Here is a 23,619-nt window from a genome sequence, read left to right as displayed (position 1 = left end):
CTCTGAGAGCCTGCTGTTACTCTCTCAAGATACTGGGTTAGAGAGCGGCAGGCGTACCACTTGCCTACGTTTTATTGCTGAACACATGAGTGGAGGTGGTAATTGAAGCTGGCGACATATTTAAGGGGCAGCTCGGAGGGCCTGCACACAGCCATCACTGCAGCTGTCCTCTAATTGCCTGATTAACTGGACGATTAATCGACTAATTGAAGCCCAGGCTGCGTCTGCATGACAAAAGGAGAGGAGGCCATGGTAAAATAAATTAGCAGTTTTCCAAGAAGTAAGGGAGAACTATCCAATAGGTGATGGATGTGAGTGCCCTTGCAGGACAAGGAGGAAGATGGTCTAGGCATGCAGCAGAATGAGGGGGGTTGAATCCCAAGGTCTTGGGGAAGACTAAGCAAAGTGCCATTTTTGAAGGCTCCCCTATGATGGACAGAATAGGTTTCTTTTTATGGAGACACAACTGCATGTGTATTGGGAGCACAGAGGTGGTTCCTGTCCTAGAGAGTGGCAAAACCTGGAGGTCACATGGTGATCTTTTTTTAAATAAGATCTCCAGCCACAATCATGCCCAAGTTGGGTGCAAAACAGTAATTCAACAATGCAAATGCCTTTTCACTGGTAGCTAGAGCCAGAGCTTTTTCGGTTGCGGCTCCAACCTGGTGGAATGCTCTGTCGCAAGAGACAAGGGCCCTGTAGGACTTGACATCTTTCCGCAGGGCCTGCAAGACAGAGCTGTTCCACCAGGCCTTTGTCAGGGCGCAGCCTGACTCCCTCCTTTGGCAATCTTTACAAAACTTTAGTTTATGGTTGCCATCAATTTGTATTTTAATTAATTTTTATAATGTTGCGCTGTTTTAGCGTTGTTAGCCGCCCTGAGCCCGGCTTCGGCTGGGGAGGGCGGGATATAAATAAAATTTATTATTATTATTATTATTATTATTATTATTATTATTATTATTATTATTAGCTTGAACAGGTTCATGGGAAGAATGAGATATTGTTCTTAGAATAGGACAGTGTCTGGCTTGTAGAAAACAAATGCACAGATGAAGGTACAACGTGAAACTTCGGGGCCATGAAATCCCCTACATTTTATTCAGCTTACAGACATTTCTATGGGTTATGAGAAAATTTTCCATTTCTTTCTTGGAAGCCAGGCCTGGGAATGGAGCAGCTCTGCCCAGCCAGGAAATCTGGCTGTGATTCTGCCTCCAAGCCCTACTTTAGTTGATCACCAATGCAAAACTATCGCCCTCTTTCCCAGGTGCCTTCCAAATGGACTTACTATTTTTGCACTGGAGCCCAGACTCAGGTGCTCTCCCCTACAGGAGGATGAGGTGGTTATGGGGAGAGAGAGTTGGGATTGGGCCCTGCGGAGCATAGCCTGCCCTCTTTCCTTCAGCTCCCCAATGTAAGACTTAATTCATTCCCCAAAGACCACAGCTAACCCTAGAGACTGTATGAAAATAAAAATCAGGGTTTTTTCCGCCTGCTTTTGTTCATTCAGTTCAAGTCACAATGTAGTGAAACAGAAGCCCCTTTTGCTTGTTACACTGGAAGCACAGGATCACAGCTGCTGCCCGCGTCATACATGCATTCATGCGAAGGTCCCAAATGTACTTACTGTATGTATGTTACCTTTGCCCATGCAACTGGAGACCATTAAATAGGCAAGTGGAATGACTGTGTGGACAATGCCTATAAATGTACAGTTTATATGCATGCAAACTTCAGCCAGATATGCACGGTCAGCAGCAGCAAGCAGATGTGATCCCCATTTGTATACGCCAGGGGTCAGCAAACTTTTTCAGCAGGTGGCCAGTCCACTGTCCCTCAGACCTTGTGGACGGCCGGACTATATTTTGAAGGGGGGGTGAATGAACGAATTCCTATGCCCCACAAATAACCAAGAGATGCATTTAAATAAAAGCACACATTCTACTCATGTAAAAACATGCGGATTCCCGGACCATCCACGGGCCGGATTGCGAAGGCAATTGGGCTGGATCCGGCCCCCAGGCCTTAGTTTGCCTACCCATGGTATACGCATTGCCCTTGTTTACACATAATGCTAAACCATGCTGGACTAGATGGGCTATTGGCCTGAGTTATGTTCTTAACTCATGGTTTGCTAAACAAAGCATGTCTTAGTGTTATGTGAGAACCAGGTCATTCTGTTGAACATGTGACAGAGGCTCAAATTCACCATTCTTGAAGCATGCAGTAGACTTCAGACTTGCCTCCCTCTTCTTCAAAGCAGCCACAAACGTAAGCTTTTAATTCAGGTGAGCCACGGCTGATATCACCCAGAAGCTCAGGGTCCCAGGGTCCAGCTCCTTTTAGTGTGTCTGGGGCAGCCTATTATGCTGCAATCTCCAGTCCTGAGGGAAGGCAATTAAAATTAAATAGACTTTTACAATCATCGGCAAAAGGGCAAAAAGTGTAGGCAGAAAGGTGAGCTGTTCCAATTGTTATGGGGGACAAATCTGTTGTTCATGGAGGTTAGAATTATGGAAGTGCATGGCAACAAGGCTGTATTTAATCGCATTTGCTCAGGAGTGGAACATATAGAACATTCCCATTTCACTGGAAAGGAAACTATTCTTCTCAAATCCTGAATCACCTACATATAAGTTGGACCTTATGAAAATTCACAGAGGAACTGGGGTAGTAATTGACCTCAGAGGAGGAAGCACAGTGGGAGCATCAAACAATCTGATGTAATCATTGTAACCACATCATAAATACCACAGTCATGCAGATCTGAACATCAGAAGTAGTTTTGGGTGTATGAATGATTTCAGGATCCAGCACTGAAAGACATAGAGCTGCGGAGGAAGTCCAGTTGTGTGTGTGTGTGTGTGTGTGTGTGTGTGTGTGTGTGTTGGTAATAAATAAATAAAACCACCATCAGTAGGAGGTGAGTGCAAGAGTTGTCTGGTTTTAAAAGGCTTGCTTTCACACATGCAAATCTTTAATTAAACCTACTCATAAAACTATAATGAACCGTTCATTTAATTAAATGGGGTGAGTCATTTCATTAATTTTTAGCAAACTGCAGAGCCGCTGTGTTGCCCTCATCTGCTGGAATTCAAAGGGAAGAGATGAACTGTTTAAAGGAAATTATCTTTTCTTGCATGGGGTATTTCAGTGGCTCCTTTGTTTTTCAAATGCACATGCGACTTGTTGGCTTTTGTTTAAACACACTACACACTTTGATTTCGAAAACTTTGTTGTTATTGTTTTACCCCTTGAAGTCATGCCTGTTTTTGTTTCTTGGTTATGTCACCCTCCTAACTTAGCTGCCCTACTCCAGGATGTAACGGATCGGGACACATCCGGGGGAAGTACGCAAGACACAGGAGGTGAGTTTTGGTCGCCATCACCAACATGGCTGCCATTGTTGCCATCCTCATCAAATCCTCCAACCTGTCACATCTGGAAGAACTATGCCCTGTGTTTCTTCCAGGCCTCTTTCAATTCATTGCATGCTGATTGTTGTTGTTGTTGTTTAGTCGTGTCCGACTCTTCGTGACCCCCTGGACCAGAGCATGCCAGGCACTCCTGTCTTCCACTGCCTCCCGCAGTTTGGTCAGACTCATGCTGGTAGCTTCAAGAACACTGTCCAACCATCTCATCCTCTGTCATCCCCTTCTCCTTGTGCCCTCCATCTTTCCCAACATCAGGGTCTTTTCCAGGGAATCTTCTCTTCTCATGAGGTGGCCAAAGTACTGGAGCCTCAGCTTCAGGATCTGTCCTTCCAGTGAGCACTCAGGGCTCATTTCCTTCAAAATGGAGAGGTTTGATCTTCTTGCAGTCCCTGGGACTCTCAAGAGTCTCCTCCAGCACCATAATTCAAAAGCATCAATTCTTCGGCCATCAGCCTTCTTTATGGTCCAGCTCTCACTTCCATACATCACTACTGCATGCTGATTAAGGATGAGCAAATCTGCCAGTTTTGGTTTCTCTCAGTTTCTCACTTTTTCACTCTTAAATCCAGGCCTCTGTATCAGTTTGTGATGTTTATTTTTTTTTAAGTCTTCATGAAAATTCATCAACGTTTTGATGCCGATTTCTCCTAAGACACATTGTTGTGTGCAATTTTGCCTGATATACGAAATATTTTTTGCAAAGCGTATTTTCCCAACTATAATGTATTTTTGTGTGTTATTCTCACCAATGTTATTTCTGTGCACACTGTAGCTTAGTCCATGCATTTCTATGCAGATTGCTCGGCTAAAGAACCACACTGCCAAATTCAGAGAAGTGTAAATATCAAAGGATGAATGTGTTATAGTCTGCATATTGTTTCAGAAAGTGCAAATTAGGTAGATTTCACTTTTAAATACAAACCAAATCCCTCCTAACTGGCTTGGGGTTCTCCAACATCACACTTGATGATAGTAGTCCATTGAAACTTTCCAATCAACAATGGGAGCCATGGGTAGGTTAGATATGAATCTTTTTGACTCAGAAATTATTGATAGAGGTTAATGAATTAGAAAAATTATGGTTCGGACAAAGTTGATTCGGAAAATTGTTTCTTCCTCTCTCTTAAAACTGCAGCTTGGGGTCAGCCAATGAAATCTATTCAGGACAGATAAAATGCATTACTTCTTCATACAACACACAATTCATCTGTGGAATTCACTGCCATACATCATGAGGATGACAGCCACTAGCCCTAGATGGGAATAAATAATAATAATAACAATAATAATAATAATAATAATAATAATTTATTTATTTATTTATACCCCGCCCTCCCCAGCCAAGACTGGGCTCAGGGCGGCTAACACCAGATATAAAACAATTGATTGAAATACAACTTTAAAAACAAGATTAAAATACAACATTAAAACGCAGCCTCCTTTCAGTAGAAACTCAAATCAAAAACTTTTTTGGGGAGGAAAACGTCAAGTCTTCACCAAGGCCAACTATCCAGACTGGTCCTACATGGGCCAGAAAAAAAGCCAGGGAAGTCCCCAAATAGGAGTTCCATCACAGGAGGAGAAAGGGAAAAAGAAAGAGGGGGAGGGAATCAAATTGATTCCAAGCCGAAGGCCAGGCAGAAGAACTCTGTCTTACAGGCCCTGTGGAAAGAAATCAGATCCTGCAGGGCCCTGGTCTCATGAGACAGAGCGTTCCACCAGGCCAGAGCCAGTGTTGGAAAAGTCCTGGCTCTGGTTGAGGCAGGAGACAAATTAGCAGGAATATAAAAACACAGGAAGCTACTTCATCCTGAGTCACACTATTGGTCCATCTAGTTCAGCTGACTTGCAGTGGCTTTCCAGGATTTTGGCCAGGAAACATTCGCATCCCTACCTGGAGATGCTGGGGATTGAACCTGGGACCTTCTGCATATAGATCAGATGCTCTGCCACTGAGCTACAGCCCCTGGAGGCATTTTTCTATCAACAGCTGGTAGACATGAGAGCCTCCATGTTCAGAGCTAGCATAGCTATGAGCACCAGTTGCTGGCAGTGAGGAGGACTGTGGTTTCCACGCCTTCCTTGTGGACTCCCAAGTGGCTGGACACTATTGGAAACAGGACGCTGAACTAGATGGAAATTTGATCTTCTCTGGCAGGGATCTTCTGACATTCCTGTGTTTTCTGGTAATCACTTCTGACACCTTTAACAGCTCTGGGTACCAAAATGTGTGGTTACTAGGCAGCCACCAACTGCTTTGCCTTCTCCTTTTCCAGTACGGGAAAGAAGTTGTTCTGTGGCTTTGAGCTTAGCGATGCGAAAGGGAAGCAACAGCATTCCTTGCTGTGGGCCTCAAGTCCCTGGAGCCTCAAAACAACTTTATGGGGTTGGTCTTGAGCTAGCATTGACCTCTCTTCAGATATTCTGGTATCAAGTCTCCAACAACAGTGACAGCTGCAGTGAAATTGCTATGGTGTGGAATTTGGCGTGTCACCTGACAAGTGACAGCTTGGCTACCTGTCTCATTGAAAACCAATGCTTAAAGTAGCTCAGGAGGCCTTGAAGAACTGGAGATCAGTTTATATATAGGGAGAAGTCTGTTTAAGTGCAAAACAGTTTGTACTACTCAAGAATGTAAAGCATGGGGAGGAGGGCTAACTTTTTTATTAACTAGCGCCATTTATCCAACACAGTGCTTTGCAAAGAAAAGGTTTGCAAGGTCCCTGCCCCAATGAGCTTACACTCTTGTAGACATAGAAAAACAACGCATCAAAAGGGTGAAGTAGTGTGGGATATGCATTTATTTCAATTACACATACTTTGGCTCAGTTATAGTACAGTATCAGGAGTACAGCGGTACCTTGGTTGTCAAATGTAATGTGTTCCGGGAGTCCGTTCGGCTCCTGGAACCATTCGAAAACCAAGGCGTGGCTTCCGATTGACTGCAGGAGCTTACTGTACTCTAGCGGAAACCGCGGAAGCCGCGTCAGACGTTCAGCTTCCAAAAACCGTTTGCAAACCAGAACACTTACTTCCAGGTTTGTGGCGTTTGGTAGCTGCTTTGCTTGGGAGCCAAGCCATTTGACAACCAAGGTACTACTGTACTACTACCATGGCACAAATCAGAGAGTGGCTTATTATCTGTTGCTCCTTGACTTGTGTACTTTGGGTGGCATATGTGAAAAGGCTCTAATGAAGTTACTGTGTACAGTGGTACCTCGGGTTACATATGCTTCAGGTTACATACGCTTCAGGTTACAGACTCTGCTAACCCAGAAATAGTACCTCGGGTTAAGAACTTTGCTTCAGGATGAGAACAGAAATCGTGCAGCGGTGGCACAGCGGCAGCGGGAGGCCCCATTAGCTAAACTGGTGCTTCAGGTTAAGAACAGTTTCAGGTTAAGAACGGACCTCCAGAATGAATTAAGTTCTTAACCCGAGGGACCACTGTACTCTCCAGTGAGAAATTGAGAAAATGAGAAATTATCTTTGTCACTACTGGCCCAGGCACGGTAAGGGGAGCAAAATACAATCAGAAATTAAGAAGATCCTGCTGGATCTGGAAAACAGAAGCAGGAAGCTCCTTCCTTCCTCCTCCAGCATCTCTCATGGAGTTTAGCTCCAGACGCGTTACATCAGCTAGAAACAAAGGGAATGGCTGGTTTCATGCCTTCAAATTGTTTCAATTAATCAGAGAGTGACAGTTTCATCACATGTCCAGAATGAAGCCATTACCTAAACATTGCAAATTAAGACACACGTACTTCAGCCAGTCTAGCCGGTTAGCTCTCGGGAAGCCAGTGCGTTACAGTGACAAAGCTCACTCTCTCTTCCTCCTCTGTTTTTTTTTTTTTTTTAGTTTACAAAGTTGCCCCCTCGCAAAGAAGAGGAAACTTCAAGGTGCAGAAGCAGAACATCTGGCCTCCAAGAGGAAATCCCACCCGCTTAAGTTAGCCCTCGATGAAGGCTACAGCATTGACAGCGATGGCAGCGAAGAGGCAGAAGCGAAAGAGGAGTCTGTGACGGACGACTCCGAGGGCACGCTGGAGGAGGAAGAGGCAGAAGCAATAGACCAAGAGGAGGCCTGCAGCAGCTGTCCACCGGGAGAAGGTGCTTTATTTCATTATTGGCTCGACTGCAAAGATTTATTTCTTGGGTAGGAATAAGAAAGGGAACGTTGACAATCTACAGAGTGATAGCTCCTCTAAATAATATGTAGATGCTGTCGTGGTAGACATAGAGGACATGCTAGCCAAGGAAGCTAGACATAAACTTTATTGGGCTCTCTCCAACACAAATCTAACAGGAAACTCCTGACTCCACCCAGAAGATGCAACTAAGTCCAGTGCCACCTAGTGACTAAACTATATAATGACACTATCCACATATCTTATTCGGTTGGAAGTCGCTTCAGGTTGCCTTGGGCAAGATAAAGCAAATAAAGATAACAAATTTTAGTAGGAGTAGTAGTAATATTTTTTTATAAAAAAAAATCAATATTTCACTATTTTTTAAAAGGAACATTTAAAATGTGGAACATTTGATGCTTCAGGTATTCAGCCATGAATCTCTAAACCTCAAAGGTTTCTAAATAACTCAACCAGAGGAAGGTACAATCTGAGTAATAACATTGCTATGGGTGGAATGAAACTCACTGGGTGACCTTGGGCCAGTCACTGCCTCTCAGCCTAACCTACCTCACAGGGTTAAGTTAGCCCTCAATGAAGAACTACCTCACAAGAACTTCCTGACAGTAAGAGCTGTTCGACAGTGGAATTTGCTGCCAAGGAGTGTGGTGGAGTCTCCGTCTTTGGAGGTCTTTAAGCAGAGGCTTGACAACCATATGTCAGGAGTGCTCTGATGGTGTTTCCTGCTTGGCAGGGGGTTGGACTCGATGGCCCTTGTGGTCTCTTCCAACTCTATGATTCTATGATTCTATTCTATGATTCTATGGTTGTTGTGGAGATTAAATGAGGAGGGGGAGAACTCTGTATGCCACCTTGAGCTCCTTCCAGGAAAAAGTCGGATAGAGTTGCAATAAATAAAATAAACCCAACATCATGCTATTTAATTTTAATTACTTCCAATATTTGCGAGACCATTGGCGCCTATTTTGCACTATCCACTTTGTGCCTGTGGGCCAGAGGGGGAGACAGACATACCTTTGCTTGACCCTAGTTACATTAATGATAATGCAGTATGTGCTTTCAAGATGTTACCAATCCATTAGACCTCTTCTGTCATTAGCCACTAGAACCTTTTCATTAACTGCAATGGGCACCAGTTCACCCAAAGACTCGTTGGCACAGCAACGAGAGAACTATTGGCAATAACCAAAGTTATTGCCTTGCTTAGCTTGGGGAGCCCAGATTCATTGCTTTCCCCCATGTAAATGAAGGCAACGCTGTACGTTTCCATTGACAACATCCTTCTGTGTGATATTTTCCGCACATAAATATCAGTCTAGAGAGGCATTAGACAAAGCACACAAGTATCTAGTTGATGACTTCTGGAGGCATCCTGGGGAAAATAAATGTCAGGCACTGATGTTCATCTCATCAGAGGGAACAGTTTTAGGAAAGAAAACGGTCTGTTTACCTGCCATGGCTGAATGCTATAAATATGGCCACACCAGAAGCATAATAGCAAGGCACGGGTTTCAATCAAACCTTTAAAATGGGCTATTTAAATGTTTATGTGGGGGGGTGTCCCCCAGCTATTCTTCCCTGCTTAAGTTGGGTGGCCACTTTTCAATAAGTGGGGGGGGGATTGGACATGGGTTGCCATACGTCCAGATTTTCCTGGACATTTCAGCAATCTCCGTCCGGTCACTGATTCTAATGGCAGAATCCCAACGATGTCTTGGAAATTCTAGACGTATGGCAACCCTATCTTAAGGGCCAAACCCCCAAGCCACAACAGAATATAGCACCCAGCCTGTTCCAGACCAGCTACAAGAGAAAACTGCAAAGACCTGATGAAGAGAGCACAGCAGAGGTTATATTTTCCGAGAATCCTCCGGAAAAACAATCTCTCAAAGGACCTGTTGATGGCATTTTACCATTGTACTGTGGAGAGTGTATTAACTTATGGTCTCTGTGTGTGGTTTGGGAGCTGCACGGCCAGGGGGAAAACAATGCTGTCCAGGGTTGTAAAGACTGCAGAGAGAATAATTGGGTGCAGTCTTCCCACCTTAGATCAAATCTATGCTGTCAGGTGCCATAAGAAAGCTGCAGAGATAACGCAGGATAGTATGCACCCCGGAAATGATCTCTTTCAGCTTCTGCCTTCTGGAAGAAGGTATAGGGTTATAAAGATCAGGACTAGCTGCCTGAGAAAGTGTTTCTACCCAAATGCAATTCTGGTTCTAAACACAGTATAAGGAGTCTCTATAGTATATTGTATTTTTAAATGGGGTTTCGGAGTTTTTAGGGGGTTTTGAATGTCTTATGGAGATTTTTCAATTTCATTGTTCTGTATGGGACAATGACAATAAAGATATTGTATCATATCATATCAATAAATAATTGCCAACTCTCTTTTATTTCTAGGCCAAATATCAGAAGGAACTCTTGCAGCCAAGGGGCAGGTGTCCAAAAGCGAAGGACAGGTCTCCAACACTGGGGAGGACGTGCACTTGCTACATGAAGGAGCAGCGGAGGAGGAAGAGGAGGAGGAAGAAGAAGAAGAGGAAGAGGAAGAGGAGGCAGTTGAGGAGGAATGTGAAAAGGAGATCATCATCCAAACGGAGGATGCGGAAGAAGTCATTGAGGTCACCAGTGAACGCAGTAGCGATTTGTGCCTGGAACATCGGGATGATGAGGTGAGCTATGAGGAGTCTTGCAAATTGCAAAAGGAGGAGGAAGATGAGGAAGAGGAGGAGGAAGACAATGAAGAGGAGGAGGAAGATGAAGAGTATGAGGAAGAGGAGGAAGAGGAGGAGGAAGAAGAAGAGGAGGAGGAGACATCGACTGCAGTGATCTGTGAAGAAGCTCCTCACACATCTCAGGACTCCCCAAAAACCCACTGTGAAGGACAGATAGTCGGCTCCAAGCCTGAGTATTCTGTCATTGTGGAGGTGAGATCAGACGATGACAAGGACGATGATTGCCACTCCCAGAAATCCACTGTGACTGATGAATCTGAGATGTATGACATGATGACCCGGGGGAACCTGGGTCTCTTGGAACAGGCCATTGCTCTGAAAGCTGAACAGGTTAAGGTTGTGAGAGAGCCTGGCCAGCAGCTGGCCGGGGAGCATGTGAAACTTTTCCAGGTCGAGGACAAGCAAAACAAAGCCCTGGACTCCATCAGAAAGAGCTACTACAGCAAAGGTGAGGACGTTGTCCTTCCAGTGGCAAATAAACTGCTATCCCCACACACCCCCAGTGGCAATGAAAATGAGTTTGGTAGGGCCTGGGAGCCCCATTCCTATAGATCTGTAACGTCTGGATGCCCCTGTGTCCCCACCAGCCCACCATTCTCAGGGCCCATGCAAAGTTTGAATGGTTCCAGTAAATACAAAATAATCAGAGGATGGTGGAACAGAAGTAACTCATCTTCTGTCACGCTGTCTCTGTGAAGCCTAATGGAAAGAAGCAAATGGACCCTGCAATGGTTTGGTCAATGGTTGTTTCTGCAACGGTGCTGCCACATTGTATTCTGCAACCTTCATTGGCTGCTGTTTTGTGTTGACTTCAGTACCCTACTGTGTGCTCCTATAAGTGACAAAGGAGTAAAACCTTCAGAGTCTGCATACACTTGAATATTCCCTCCACTCCTACTCGAGGGAAGAGTGCTGCTTCCAGATGGGTGTTGCTTGTGGGATCAGTGTTTCTCATGAGTTTTTTGCAGCATCCAAATGAATTCATTGTCACCCAAATGCCAGCCTGTGTTTGTCCTGCATTTAATCCAAATTTACCCTTTCTGGGGGAAATCCAATAAGATTAAAAACAAAATCACCTGTTGCCAGCAGTATCTCACTGACCCATTAGCAGTCTTAAGCTCCTATCTGGAAGCACCTGGGGAATCCTTCCTCCATACAAGCCCTGCTGGATCGGTTGTCCAACATCCAGTCCAATATTCTGTTATCACAATGGTCAACTGATCCGTTGCCCACAGGAATCCCACAAGCGGTGAGTGCACAATAGCTCTCTCCAGCTACTGGCATTTAGAGGCACAAACTTTCATATACAGGAGGCCATAATGATACTGGAGAATAGAGTTTCCCATACGTTCATTGGGACTATTCAGTGAAGCAGTTCGCAAGAAGGCTTGGGGCAAACAAACATCCTAAGCATTCTTCATACAATTCTAATTCACCTGGGAATCTCATTGCCATTAGACATGCCAACAGACTCTAGCACAGATGACTTTCAGGAAGGATTATCTTCTTTCTTCTTCTTTGGCAATCACTCATAGCCAAGTAAGATTGTCTTCCATAAACACGGTCTTAATAGTGAGTCCGTAAGTGACTATGGAGGCCAATTCTGGATCCACACGTCCTTCCACAGTGGGGACATTGGTTCCCGGGCGGGAGTTGATCACGGTGTGGATTTGCCAAGCATGCCTTCCTCTTAGCATGTTTCCCCCTTGCGTCCTGAGTTCGAGCGTCTTCAAAGCCCATGACACCTTTGGTAAAGGCTGTTCTCCAACTGGAGCGCTTGCAGGCCAGTGTTTCCCAGTTGTTGGTGTTTATACTACATTTTTTAAGATTTGCCTTGAGAGAGTCTTTAAACCTCTTTTGTTGACCCCCAGCATTGCGCTGTCCATTTTTAAGTTCGGAATAGAGTAGTTGCTTTGGAAGACGATCATCAGGCATCCGCACAACATGACCAGTCCAACAAAGTTGATGTTGAAGAATCATTGCTTCAACACTGGTTATACCACTTCATGGAAGATAGATCAACTGATGCATATGAGCCACAGTGGCACAAAATACACCCAGGGGGTGGGTGACTATCTCAATAAAACCTTGCTTCCTAAGGGTGTCTTGGGGGTTGCTGTGGGAGATGCTGAATTTGAATGATTTGGGCTAATCCATCAATCCATTCCTGAAATTCTTTGTTCTTATGTCCATAGGATTGCAATCCAGTATCACAAGTGGCTATTTGCATGACTGCAGCTTAAATTGATCCATAGAATCAGACTGTAGGAAACATAAACCTGTATATGAGCTTCTATCATGGGTTTTAGGGGTAAACAATATCTGGTAACAATATCTGAAGAGTTACCTATCTTTCCCAGAGCTGTTTGGTACTATTCGCTGACTTTCCCACTGATCTTTTGTTGGTGTCATTGAGATGTCATTGAGATGTACATTTACTCTCCCTCTGGACTGGTGTCCCCCACCCTAGTGCCCGCCAGATGTTTTGGAAGACAACTGCCATTGGCGCCAGCCACCATGACGGGCACTAGGTTGGGGAAGGCTGGTCATGAATTGTGTAAGTAAATTTTCACCTGAAATGAAATGCAAAATCAGATTCAGAGGTATTCTTAATAACACTGGTTTGATTTTCTCGTGGACTTTTTTGCACGTCTCATGATGTTCTTCCTGCACCCTCTCCTCCCTGCATTTCCTAGATCCTTCAAGACCCGAGAAGCGAGAAATCAAATGCCCAACCCCTGGCTGTGATGGCACAGGGCATGTCACGGGGCTGTACCCTCACCACCGCAGTTTGTCTGGCTGCCCGCACAAAGACAGGATCCCTCCTGAGAGTGAGTGTGACTTGGAGTTATTTACAGGACAGAAACGGTCCAGCTTCTTCTTTTGCAAGAAATACTATGCTGAATGAATGAATGGTGAATGGATGGATGAATGAATGAATGACAAATCCATCATCTATGTGGAGAAGGGGGACGGGGTGTTCCAGGTGCAGCAAGGCAAAGGTGAAAATGGAAAAGAGAACAGAACAGTTGGGTGGCAGCTGAGCAAGCAGGGAAGGCAGGAGGGTCTGTGACCAAGTTGCTTCTGCAATGTTCTGGACCAGCCTTTCTCAACCTGTGGGTCCCCAGATGTTGTTGGACTACAACTCCCATCACCCCTAGCTAGTAAGGCCAGAGCTCAGGGATGATGGGAGTTGTAGTCCAACAACATCTGGGGACCCACAGGTTGAGAACCGCTGTTCTGGACGCTTGAAGGCCAATCCCATGCCTGCTTACTTGGAAATAAGTCACATTTGAAGAAAATGGGACTTCTGTTTCCTGGGATTTGCTTCCAAATAAGTATACAAAGGACTGCGCCCTTCGATAAAGTGATATCTTCCTTAATATGGTTGCATTTATGCAGGTAGACCCAAATTAATATCTGTTTTCTCTAAGCGGACATAATTTTGCAATGCATAATTTTGCATTTAGGCTGTTATACCAACCAATCAGTATGTCTGCTTAGCCATGAATGAATTTCAAAATGAGAAAGTCAATTTAAATCAATTGTTTACACCAAGCAGGTGTAGCTTCCTGGTTATTTAAATCATGGTTTAAAACAATAATTTAAATGGACTCAACTTAAGTCAACCCACCTGCAATCAAAATTGGCCACATTCACTACATTTCCAATGCTTTCAGTGGGCAAACATGTTTGCCCTCTTGTGGCACAATGTCTGAAAAATCGCCAAAAGGATTTTTTTTTAAAAAATTGCTGCCCAAAATGTTTTTTAAAACTACCCATCCCCCTTTCAGTTCATCCCTATGTTCAAAAAAGACATGACAATGGCTTACAAAATGCCCTTAATATTAAGCTGTAATCTCAACATCATTTTGATGACTGTGTGCCCATCGCACTCATTTATGCTAGGCACTGTAGCTCACTGGTTAAGAGACTGAGCTGTGAGCTAAGCTGGTTTTTCACTTCAGCTATGAATTCATTCAGTCGCCTCAGGCAAGCCACTGTCTCTTAGTGCACACCCACACAAGTTGTAAGCTAAAGGAAGTTGTGTGGTAAGCCTTTCCCCCCCCCCAAAAAAACCTTTGAGAAAGTTCTTTGGGCACCCCAATGATGGGGGGGTCATTTTCCCTCTCCCACCCCCACCCCTAAAATGGCCAAAAGCGGGGATTGCAACATATTTTTTCATTGCTCTGCTTATGCATATACAGTACTTAACTGTCTTCCAGTGAATTAAGTGGAATTTTAGACTGATCACCTTCTGCTGAATTCGGCTGCTACCATTCATAAGATAGTTGCCATAGCTCTCAGCCTGTTACACCCCTGTTTTCTTAAACACAAAGTGAGGATAAGCCACCTCTGAAAATACAGTTTCTTAGAAAGTATTCCATCTTGTCTGGAATGAATCAGACACTTCATTCCTACTGATTTCCATGAAATGTTAAAGAGGGAAAAAGAGATGTTCGCAAATTATCTTTCCCCTCTTTTTAAAAAATGCAAACAGTATGTATGAGGCAGGCATGGCAAAACACAAAGGAAATGGAAAAGTCAACTTTTTCCTGCTATTAAATATAAATTGGTATTGGAAAGTTTCATATACTTTCTCCCCAAAGGGCAAATGTTTGTTATTTGTGGGTTTAATTCATGTCTTCATAACAACATCACAGGAATCGCTGTGTGCACATATGAAAATAAAGTGAAAATCTGCCTTATCAGTTCACTTCAAAGGTTTTAGACTTGAGGGGAAATGAGACAAGGGGACATCAGTTATTTTCTCATATGTGTGATTTTTTTTTATTTTTAAAAGAACTGAAAAACAAATTAATTCCTTTGCTTTTAAGGTCATCACCGCAGGAGGTAGTAATCCTGAAGATTAAAAATATTTTTTAAAAACAAAACAAAATAAGAGACTATAGATAATTCCAATTGCTTGAAAGTACCTGAAACAGATAGGCAGGAGAAGCGCAATGCAGTAGGAAATATATATAAAAAAATACGTTTTTATCTTATTTTTTAAAATTCACATTTAAACTCATTCTATTACAGGACCAAAAAACCTTGCATGTGGCTTCCAGGGCAGGGAGTTCTGCAGAGAGGGTTGGGCTTTGGGGCACAAGCCCAGGGCTATGCAGGCTAAAAGTAAAGGTAAAGGGACCCCTGACCATTAGGCCCAGTCGTGACCGACTCTGGGGTTGCGGCACTCATCTCGCTTTATTGGCCGAGGGAGCCGGCGTACAGCTTCCGGGTCATGTGGCCAGCATGACTAAGCCGCTTCTGGAGAACCAGAGCAGCACACGGAAACGCTGTTTCCCTTCCCGCCAGAGCGATACCTATTTATCTACTTGCACTTTGACGTGCTTTTGAGCAGGGACCGAGCAACAGGAGCTCACCCCGTCACGGGGATTCGAACTGCTGACCTTCTGATTGGCAAGTCCTAGGCTCTGTGGTTTAACCCACAGTGCCACCCGCGCATTGGTTAATTTTTTGCTTGGTGGAGGGGCTGTGCCTGCCCTCCAATGCTGCTGCTGCTGCAAGGGAATTCCATTAAAGGAATCCAGGGGCTCACCATGCTTTTGTCTGAATCCCTGGCATGGGGCTTGGGCTGCGCAAGCCCCTGGGAGCATGTGGGGAGAGGTGAGGTTATGGTGCCCAGCTCCACTTTCTCCCCAATATTGTTTTCCCTTACTGGCCCCAGAGTCGGCCACGACTGGACCTAATGTTCAGGGGTCCCTTTACCTTTAACCGCAACCTGGGACGCGGGTGGCGCTGTGGGTAAAACCTCAGCGCCTAGGACTTGCCGATCGCATGGTCGGCGGTTCGAATCCCCGCGGCGGGGTGCGCTCCCGTCGCTCGGTCCCAGCGCCTGCCAACCTAGCAGTTCGAAAGCACCACCGGGTGCAAGTAGATAAATAGGGACCGCTTACCAGCGGGAAGGTAAACGGCGTTCCGTGTGCTGCACTGGCTCGCCAGATGCAGCTTGTCACGCTGGCCACGTGACCCGGAAGTGTCTGCGGATAGCGCTGGCTCCCAGCCTATAGAGTGAGATGAGCACACAACCCTAGAGTCTGTCAAGACTGGCCCGTACGGGCAGGGGTACCTTTATCTTTACCTTTACCTAGGCAAAAACCAAATGGCACCAGCCAATCAGCCAAATGGACAAAATTCCTACCAGGCCCCTGCCCCAAAAGTGGATGACTCCATGACAGTCATAGCAAGGTCAAATGCAAAAAGCCCTAAATTAGGGAGGGTGGGTGGATGATCCGGTGCACGCAGCAAAAGAGAACGCTCAATGCTGTGTGCTCAGTATATAAATCCTTGGTCCATACCACAAATTGGCAACATCAAAATTTCCCCAGTAATTCAAATATCCCAATCACTGCTATGGCCATCTATAAGATCCCACCCAGCAACAGAGGGGTGACCTGTCAGACCCCACCACAACACATGCTCTCCATGAAGGAGAACATGCTTTACCAGCTTTGTTTGGTGCAGCTGAAGGATATGGAATGAGGTGCTCAGACGAGCCCAAACAACTGCTTGTTTTCTGAGACCTGATGAACCATCTGTTTTTTTCCTTTCTTTAATCATGTTGTGGTTTTTCCCCTTCCTCCTCCGCATCCCTCCCCTTTCCTTTCCTTCCTTTATAATAAAGTCTTGGCCATGCACGAGAATGTATTAAAATGCCCAACGCCAGGGTGCACCGGACAAGGCCACGTGAACAGCAACCGCAACACTCACCGAAGGTACGTGGTTCACAGCAAGAGCTCAAAAGTTATCCTAGAGCCAATTTAAAAACTGTTTAGGATAGGACAACAGAAGTCTTGGGTTCAAGAAGGCATTTTGGGGCAGAAAAAGGCAGATAACTGTTAAATTGTGGGTGAACATATCAGACGACACAGCGATTCTTCAAACAGCTCTTGTTTATTCACAGGCCAGGACAGAACTGAACTGAAGGGTTCAGTCAGCCTGCTTATATAGAGCTCCAGTACAACGTAACTGTAACAATTTTCTAAAACTATCCAATCACTGAATGTCACTTTCAATCCCTTATTTGCATAACTATCTACAGTATCCCCCTGCTGGACCAGGGGGAGAACTTCAGTACATAACAATAACAAAAGCATAGCATTTGGTGATTGTACATCTATGAACTTCTAGCCCAGATATAAGCAACGTGAACCTACAGGAAAGATGATAATAGTTCTGCCCTACCAATAGTGAAATGCACGTGCATGGAATGGTGAACACGCAATGATATTTGCATGGCTTAATTGCAGTGTAGGAATTCTCATGTATGATACAAAGCGGTTTCAGAAACAGATTCTATAGATTGTAAGACCTATTTGGGAAGGGAATGTATTATATGGAAATGCATGTAAGAATCTAAGCAATCTCTAAGAATTATTGTTTCCCTGGAAAATGTTGAGAGCAACAGGATCGGATTAAGAACTGAACTTACTGGATCAAAGGTGTCAGTCATAAACATGGCACACACAGTTGCTCAGTTTGTTAAACTTTGTGCATTGGGCTGGGGACAAGAAATGTACCCTTTTTTGTGGGCCTAGATCAGAAGAAAAAAATAGATATGTTCCTTCAGTTAATTGAGAAGATCCATTTGGCTTTAAGCAGTAGCCAGCCAGTGAAGGAAAGTGAAATTAAAATCTCCACTGTTGCTGATGTGCAGGACAAAGACTACGTTCCCTTTCTCAGTCCCTGTGGCCTGAGAGCTCCCCCACATCCTCCTCTCCCCTTCCTGCAGGTGATATTCAGATTCCCTTGTATGGTAAATGATTAAGTGTGGCAGGCACAGGGCAAACTTTTGGCACAATAGTGGCACAAGCTGCTTTTGGGATGGATCCAGGTTCAGTCCTGCCATCAAGGTACCAGGACCCTGGATTGCATGCAGTAATTTGAGCATCAGATTCCATGAGTTGCTTTGATGCTCATATAGAAAATAACACTGGGGTATAAGCAGCTGAAGAGTTGTGTCCAAAATCGCGCTAAGTGGCTAGTTCTATCAACACAAGGATTTCTGCTTTCCCTCCTCCCCCCATGTCCCCCTCCCTAAATTTGTTCTGGGGGTTACCCCAACCCTCTGGAGCAGATTTGGGGAGGGTGTAGGATGTGCATTCAGGGGTGAGAGAGGGGAAAGTTCCATTGTACGAGAGTAATGAAATGAGTGTATTGGATAGTGACCTAAATCACTGTAGCTGACTATGGTTGTCAAGTTGCAATGTGGAGAATTCTTTTTAACTTTAATTCTGTTGCCCAGTTTCTTGTAAGGGTCTTGTGACTCGTCTCAGCCTGTGATTGCCACCTGCCCTATCCAGTCCTCTCCTGCTGAAGCAAATTAGAATTTATTTTTGCCCCACGCCATGCAATTTTTCTTTATAGAGTATGTCCAGGTGGCAGCCTGCCAGCCCTAATTAACTGAACACATTTTTGCTGGATTATGCAAACATAAGATTGCGTCCCAAAAATAAGATTGGTGGCCAGCTCAGCTTAAGTCCTGGGCTATGGCATTCATAAAGCTGCTATCTGCACTTCATATTGCTTTGGGGAAACAAAGGGTGGAATTCAACATCGCACTGTTACAATTGTCATCATTGTTTTATTTTTCATTTCGTTTCTATACCGCTTTATATTTTAAAGAGGAAAAAAACCCCTCAAAGCATGAACACATCAAATGAAACAATCCAGAATAAAACAAATTCAAGCTTCAAGGAAAGTATTTCAGATCCCTCTCTGTGTGTCATTTTGCTTTCTCCGTATTTCGTTACCCACTTGGTTTATGTAGCTGCCACATAGCAGAAGAACTCTAGGAAGACAGTGTGGTGTAATGGTTAGAGTGACAGACTCAAACCCCCACTTGGTCATGAAGTCATTGGTGCAAGAATTTCTGCTCCCTGGATGGAACAACCTCCCATCTCCTCCCTCTGTGTGCTGTTCTAGGGGTACTCCTGACACCCCCAGAACTTATAGGGGGGAAGTAGAATCATAGAATTGGAAGAGACCCCAAGACTCATCTATTCCAACCCCTTGCAATGCAGGAATCTCAGCTATAGCATCCATGACAGATGGCCATCCAACCTCTGCTTAAAAACCTCCAAGGAAGGAGAGTCTAGAACCTCCCGAGGGAGACCGTTCCACTGTGGAGGAGCTTTCACTATCAGAAAGTTTTTGTATGTTTAGAAGAGAGGGGAAAGTCCAGTTTTGCTAGCAAGACTCACTGTGCCGGCTCCCAGTAGATTTTAATCTCACGTCTGCCATGCAGTCACTAGATGGCTTTAGGCAAGCTGTATCCCTTACCCTTCTTCCTTTTCCAATATTAGAATAATACTTAAAAGGTAAAGGTAAAGGGACCCCTGACTATTAGGTCCAGTCGTGGCCGACTCTGGGGTTGCGGCGCTCATCTCGCTTTATTGGCTGAGAGAGCCGGCGTACAGCTTCCGGGTCATGTGGCCAGCATGACTAAGCCGCTTCTGGCAAACCAGAGCAGCGCACGGAAACGCCGTTTACCTTCCTGCCAGAGTGGTAACTATTTATCTACTTCCACTTTGACGTGCTTTCAAACTGCTAGGTTGGCAGGAGTAGGGACTGAGCAACGGGAGCTCACCCCGTCGCGGGGATTCGAACTGCCGACCTTCTGATCAGCAAGTCCTAGGCTCTGTGGTTTAACCCACAGCGCCGCTTGCATCCCAGAATAATACTTATTGACCCATTATACCCAGTTCTTGCATGGATTACAGCACGGCAATGCATGTAAAACACTTTGAACACTCTAGAGCAGCCTTCCCCAACTTGGTGCCCTCCAGATCTTTTTGGACTACAACACCCATCAGCCCAGCCCAGCATGCCTAATGGGCAGGGATGGTGAGAACTGCAGTCTAACATTGGGACGGTACCAGGTTGCGGAAGTCTGCCGTAGCAGACCCTCCAAGTGTCCCTATTTTCCAGCGACAGTCTCGGATTTACAGAAGCTGTCCTGGTTTCTGATTTCAGCCTGGAATTTCCCACTTTTCCTTAGGACGTCCCTATTTTCATCAGAGAAATGGTGGAGGGCATGTTAGGGCACCGCTATTTTTCATCGGAGAAATATTGGAAGATATGCAGTTATGCAACCCCCATGCAAAGGAGATAAGTAACTATACAGTCATACCTTGGAAGTCAAATAGAATCTGTTCCAGAAGTCCATTCGACTTCCAAAACATTCAGAAACCAAGGCACGGCTTCTGATTGGCTGCAGGAAGTTCCTGCAGCCAATTGGAAGCTGCAGAACCCGCATCAGATGTCCAGGTTCCAATGAACGCTCGGAACCCGAAACGCTCACTTCCAGGTTTGCGGCATTTGGCAGCCAAAACCTTTGACTCGCAAGGCGTTTGACTTCCGAGGTACGACTGTACAACCTTTAGAAGACATCTGAAAGCCACCCTGTGTAGGGAAGTTGTTTAATGTTTAATGTTTTATTATGTTTTTATATATGTTGGAAGCCGCCCATAGTGGCTGGGGCAACCCAGTCAGATGGGCGGAGTATAATTATAATTTTTATTAAATAGGACGTCCCTATTTTCATCAGAGAAATGTTGAAGGCTTTGCTGTAGAGTGCAGTATTTCTATTATTACTTTCCTCCCTAAGATATTGAATTATTTGGGTAGGTTTGAACAATTTGGGGCAATTAAAACGTTAAAAGTTAAATAAACTTTGTGGATGGAGGAGTGTTAACGTATATAAAATTGTACATATGGTTGATTTGAATATGTTATTATTGATTATGCCCAATATATCAGCCGCCTGGGGGGGTTTCACTGTTTGTGTTTTGGTTGTTGGTAAAAATAAAAAATAAATTTAAACATAAAAAAAAAATGTAACACACACACACACACACACACACACACACACACACACAAATTACTTTCCTCCCTTCCTCTCTCATGCCATTTTTCTGTTCCTTCCTTCTTTCCTTCCTTCCTACAGCTTATCCGGGTGCCCCATCGCCGCTGCTGAAAAACTAGCCAAATCTCACGAGAAGCAGCAGCCCCCAACTGGTGACCCGTCAAAGAGCAGCTCAAATTCTGATCGGATACTCAGGTAAATGGACAAGGAGATCCTAAGCCACCTGCTCTTCTTCCCTCCCTCCCCCCAACCGCCACCAATAATATAATATCTCTGAAAGAACAGCAAGTCACCACTTATGCGAGTGCCAGCATATCTTGTTCCTGCTGATGCTTTTCTTACTGTCAAATGTCTCTGCAAACAGTTAAAAAAAAATGTAATTGATGTTTCTAGGCAGGGCATGGGAGGACAACGAATGGCATCAATTAGTGCTGAGACTACAGGCCAAAGGGTTTTTCACAGTGCAGCCAAACTGCGTCCGTACTGATTACACTGCATTGCAAACTGACAGAGAATTACAGCTATCATATTGACATTATGAGGATGGAGGCAGAAAGCCACAATCCAATATTTCAATTTCTGTTATATTGTTAACACATCCCCAAGCCCTTTTGTTTCTTACGACTGTGTAGCTTTCGGGAGCAGAACTTGTCTCCGATTTAACGATCAGAGAGTTTAGCATGCTTGCTCCGTGGAATGGCTATGTTTTTGAATATATACAATCGTGATATATTTGAACGGGTAATGATGGAAGATACATGGGAAAGCAAATGTCAAAAGATTTTGAATAAATGGACAAGTTATAGGAATTGTATAGCACGGGGGAAGCCAACCCAAGCATCCAAATTAGAATGAATAATCTGTGCACATGGTTAAAGATTTGAAGAGAGAACAATTTTTTGAGGGAGGGGTTAAAGGGGAGGGAGGAAGGGGGGGAAATAGGATTAATGAGTAGGGACAAAAGTACCGTATATACTGTTATATTAACAGTTGCCATTAATCTGATTTGAATTAATTTTACTAATGAAATTATTTTAGAATGTTGTATCATTTTACTGTTGTTAGCCGCTCTCAGCCCGGCTTCGGCTGGGGAGGGCAGGATATAAATAAATTATTATTATTATTATTATTATTATTATTATTATTATTATTATGCAAAACTAATAGGAGGATGGGTTTGATGCATGTTATTAGATTTTCGACTGAATGGTGTGGGGGTTTTTTGTAAGTTATTCGATGTCCCAGGATGAAAGTGTGATTATAAAGAATGGGAAAAAAATATTAATAAAATTTAAGAGGCACTTACCACTATTAAATAAAAATGCTTGCTCGTGCTACCCCTTCACCAGCTGACTACAGATTGTGCCAGCCAGACTAGAAATGGTTATATCACACACTCACACACACATCAAATCTCTTCCATCATGGGCTTATAAATTTGGAACAAACTACTACACTGTGGGTGGAATCCAGCATAGCGCAAAGTCTCTCCCATCAGATTTCTTCTTGCACAACAGAATATTCCTTCCTTTCTTTACCACACAATGCACCCCTTAAATTTGTTCTATGGGATCCTCCAACCCTCTGGGACAAATTTGGGGGTGGCATGTTGTACTCAGGTCTGGGGAAGAATGAATTCCTGTTGTGCAAGGAGAAATCCTTGCGTTTGACTAGACATGGTAGTTACAATCATTTTTTTAAAAAATCTATTATAATCCTCTTGCAAAAAACACCCGCACCCCTGTTTATAGTATTTCTTCCATCTCTAAATCTCACCACGTGGTTTCCCCACAATAGATGTCATATTCTACGCTCTCTGTGTTCAAAGTACCCGCTGCTTTCCTTCTCACGAACGACACCGATAACTCATCTTTTGTTTTTCAAAAGCCTCCCCGCGAAATTACACCCGGAATGGAAACGTTCTGCGCGAGTCTCAGTCTCTTCTTTTCTCGTCCTCCTCAGGCCGATGTGCTTTGTGAAGCAACTGGAGGTGCCTCAGTACGGGAGCTACAGGCCCAATATGGTTCCTGCCACGCCAAGGGCCAACTTGGCCAAGGAGCTGGAGAAGTACTCCAAGGTCACCTTCGATTATGCAAGTTTTGATGCTCAGGTTTTTGGCAAACGCATGCTTGCCCCAAAGATTCAGACTAGCGAAACCTCACCTAAAGCCTTTAAATGTAAGTTGGGGCTGGTCACGGACAATGCTTTGGAATGTCCTGGAGGGTGTTTTGTTGTTTCTTGTTGGTGGTGCATAAGTCTTGCCCTGTGCTGGATCTGACCCAAAGTCGAACTGGTCCAGCTTGCTGTTTTCGCAGAGCAACTACGAGTCTCCATGGTTTACCCCAGGGAACCAGGGGGTTCCATTTTGCTGTTGTGGCTAGTAGTCACCGATAGACCCGCAGTCC

General features: G+C 44.5%; 1 protein-coding gene across 6 annotated transcripts in view; it reads left to right on the top strand.

Annotated features, from left to right (window-relative positions):
- MYT1 (myelin transcription factor 1) overlaps positions 1-23,619 on the top strand; it is a 168,829-nt gene that overhangs the window by 88,251 nt on the left and 56,959 nt on the right. For all 6 annotated transcript variants that reach the window (XM_028735455.2, XM_077929381.1, XM_077929379.1 and 3 more), the window contains exons 5-11: positions 3,309-3,371; positions 7,297-7,547; positions 9,989-10,771; positions 13,020-13,154; positions 16,973-17,063; positions 21,296-21,409; positions 23,177-23,391. In XM_028735455.2, coding sequence (XP_028591288.2) covers positions 3,309-3,371; positions 7,297-7,547; positions 9,989-10,771; positions 13,020-13,154; positions 16,973-17,063; positions 21,296-21,409; positions 23,177-23,391 — 1,652 coding nt within the window. The remainder of the gene's footprint in view (positions 1-3,308; positions 3,372-7,296; positions 7,548-9,988; positions 10,772-13,019; positions 13,155-16,972; positions 17,064-21,295; positions 21,410-23,176; positions 23,392-23,619) is intronic.

This window comes from Podarcis muralis, chromosome 5 (assembly GCF_964188315.1).
Source record: "Podarcis muralis chromosome 5, rPodMur119.hap1.1, whole genome shotgun sequence".
NCBI lineage: Eukaryota > Metazoa > Chordata > Lepidosauria > Squamata > Lacertidae > Podarcis > Podarcis muralis.
The sequence above is the reverse complement of the archived record's forward strand: the minus strand, read 5'-3'. Positions and strand labels throughout refer to the sequence as shown.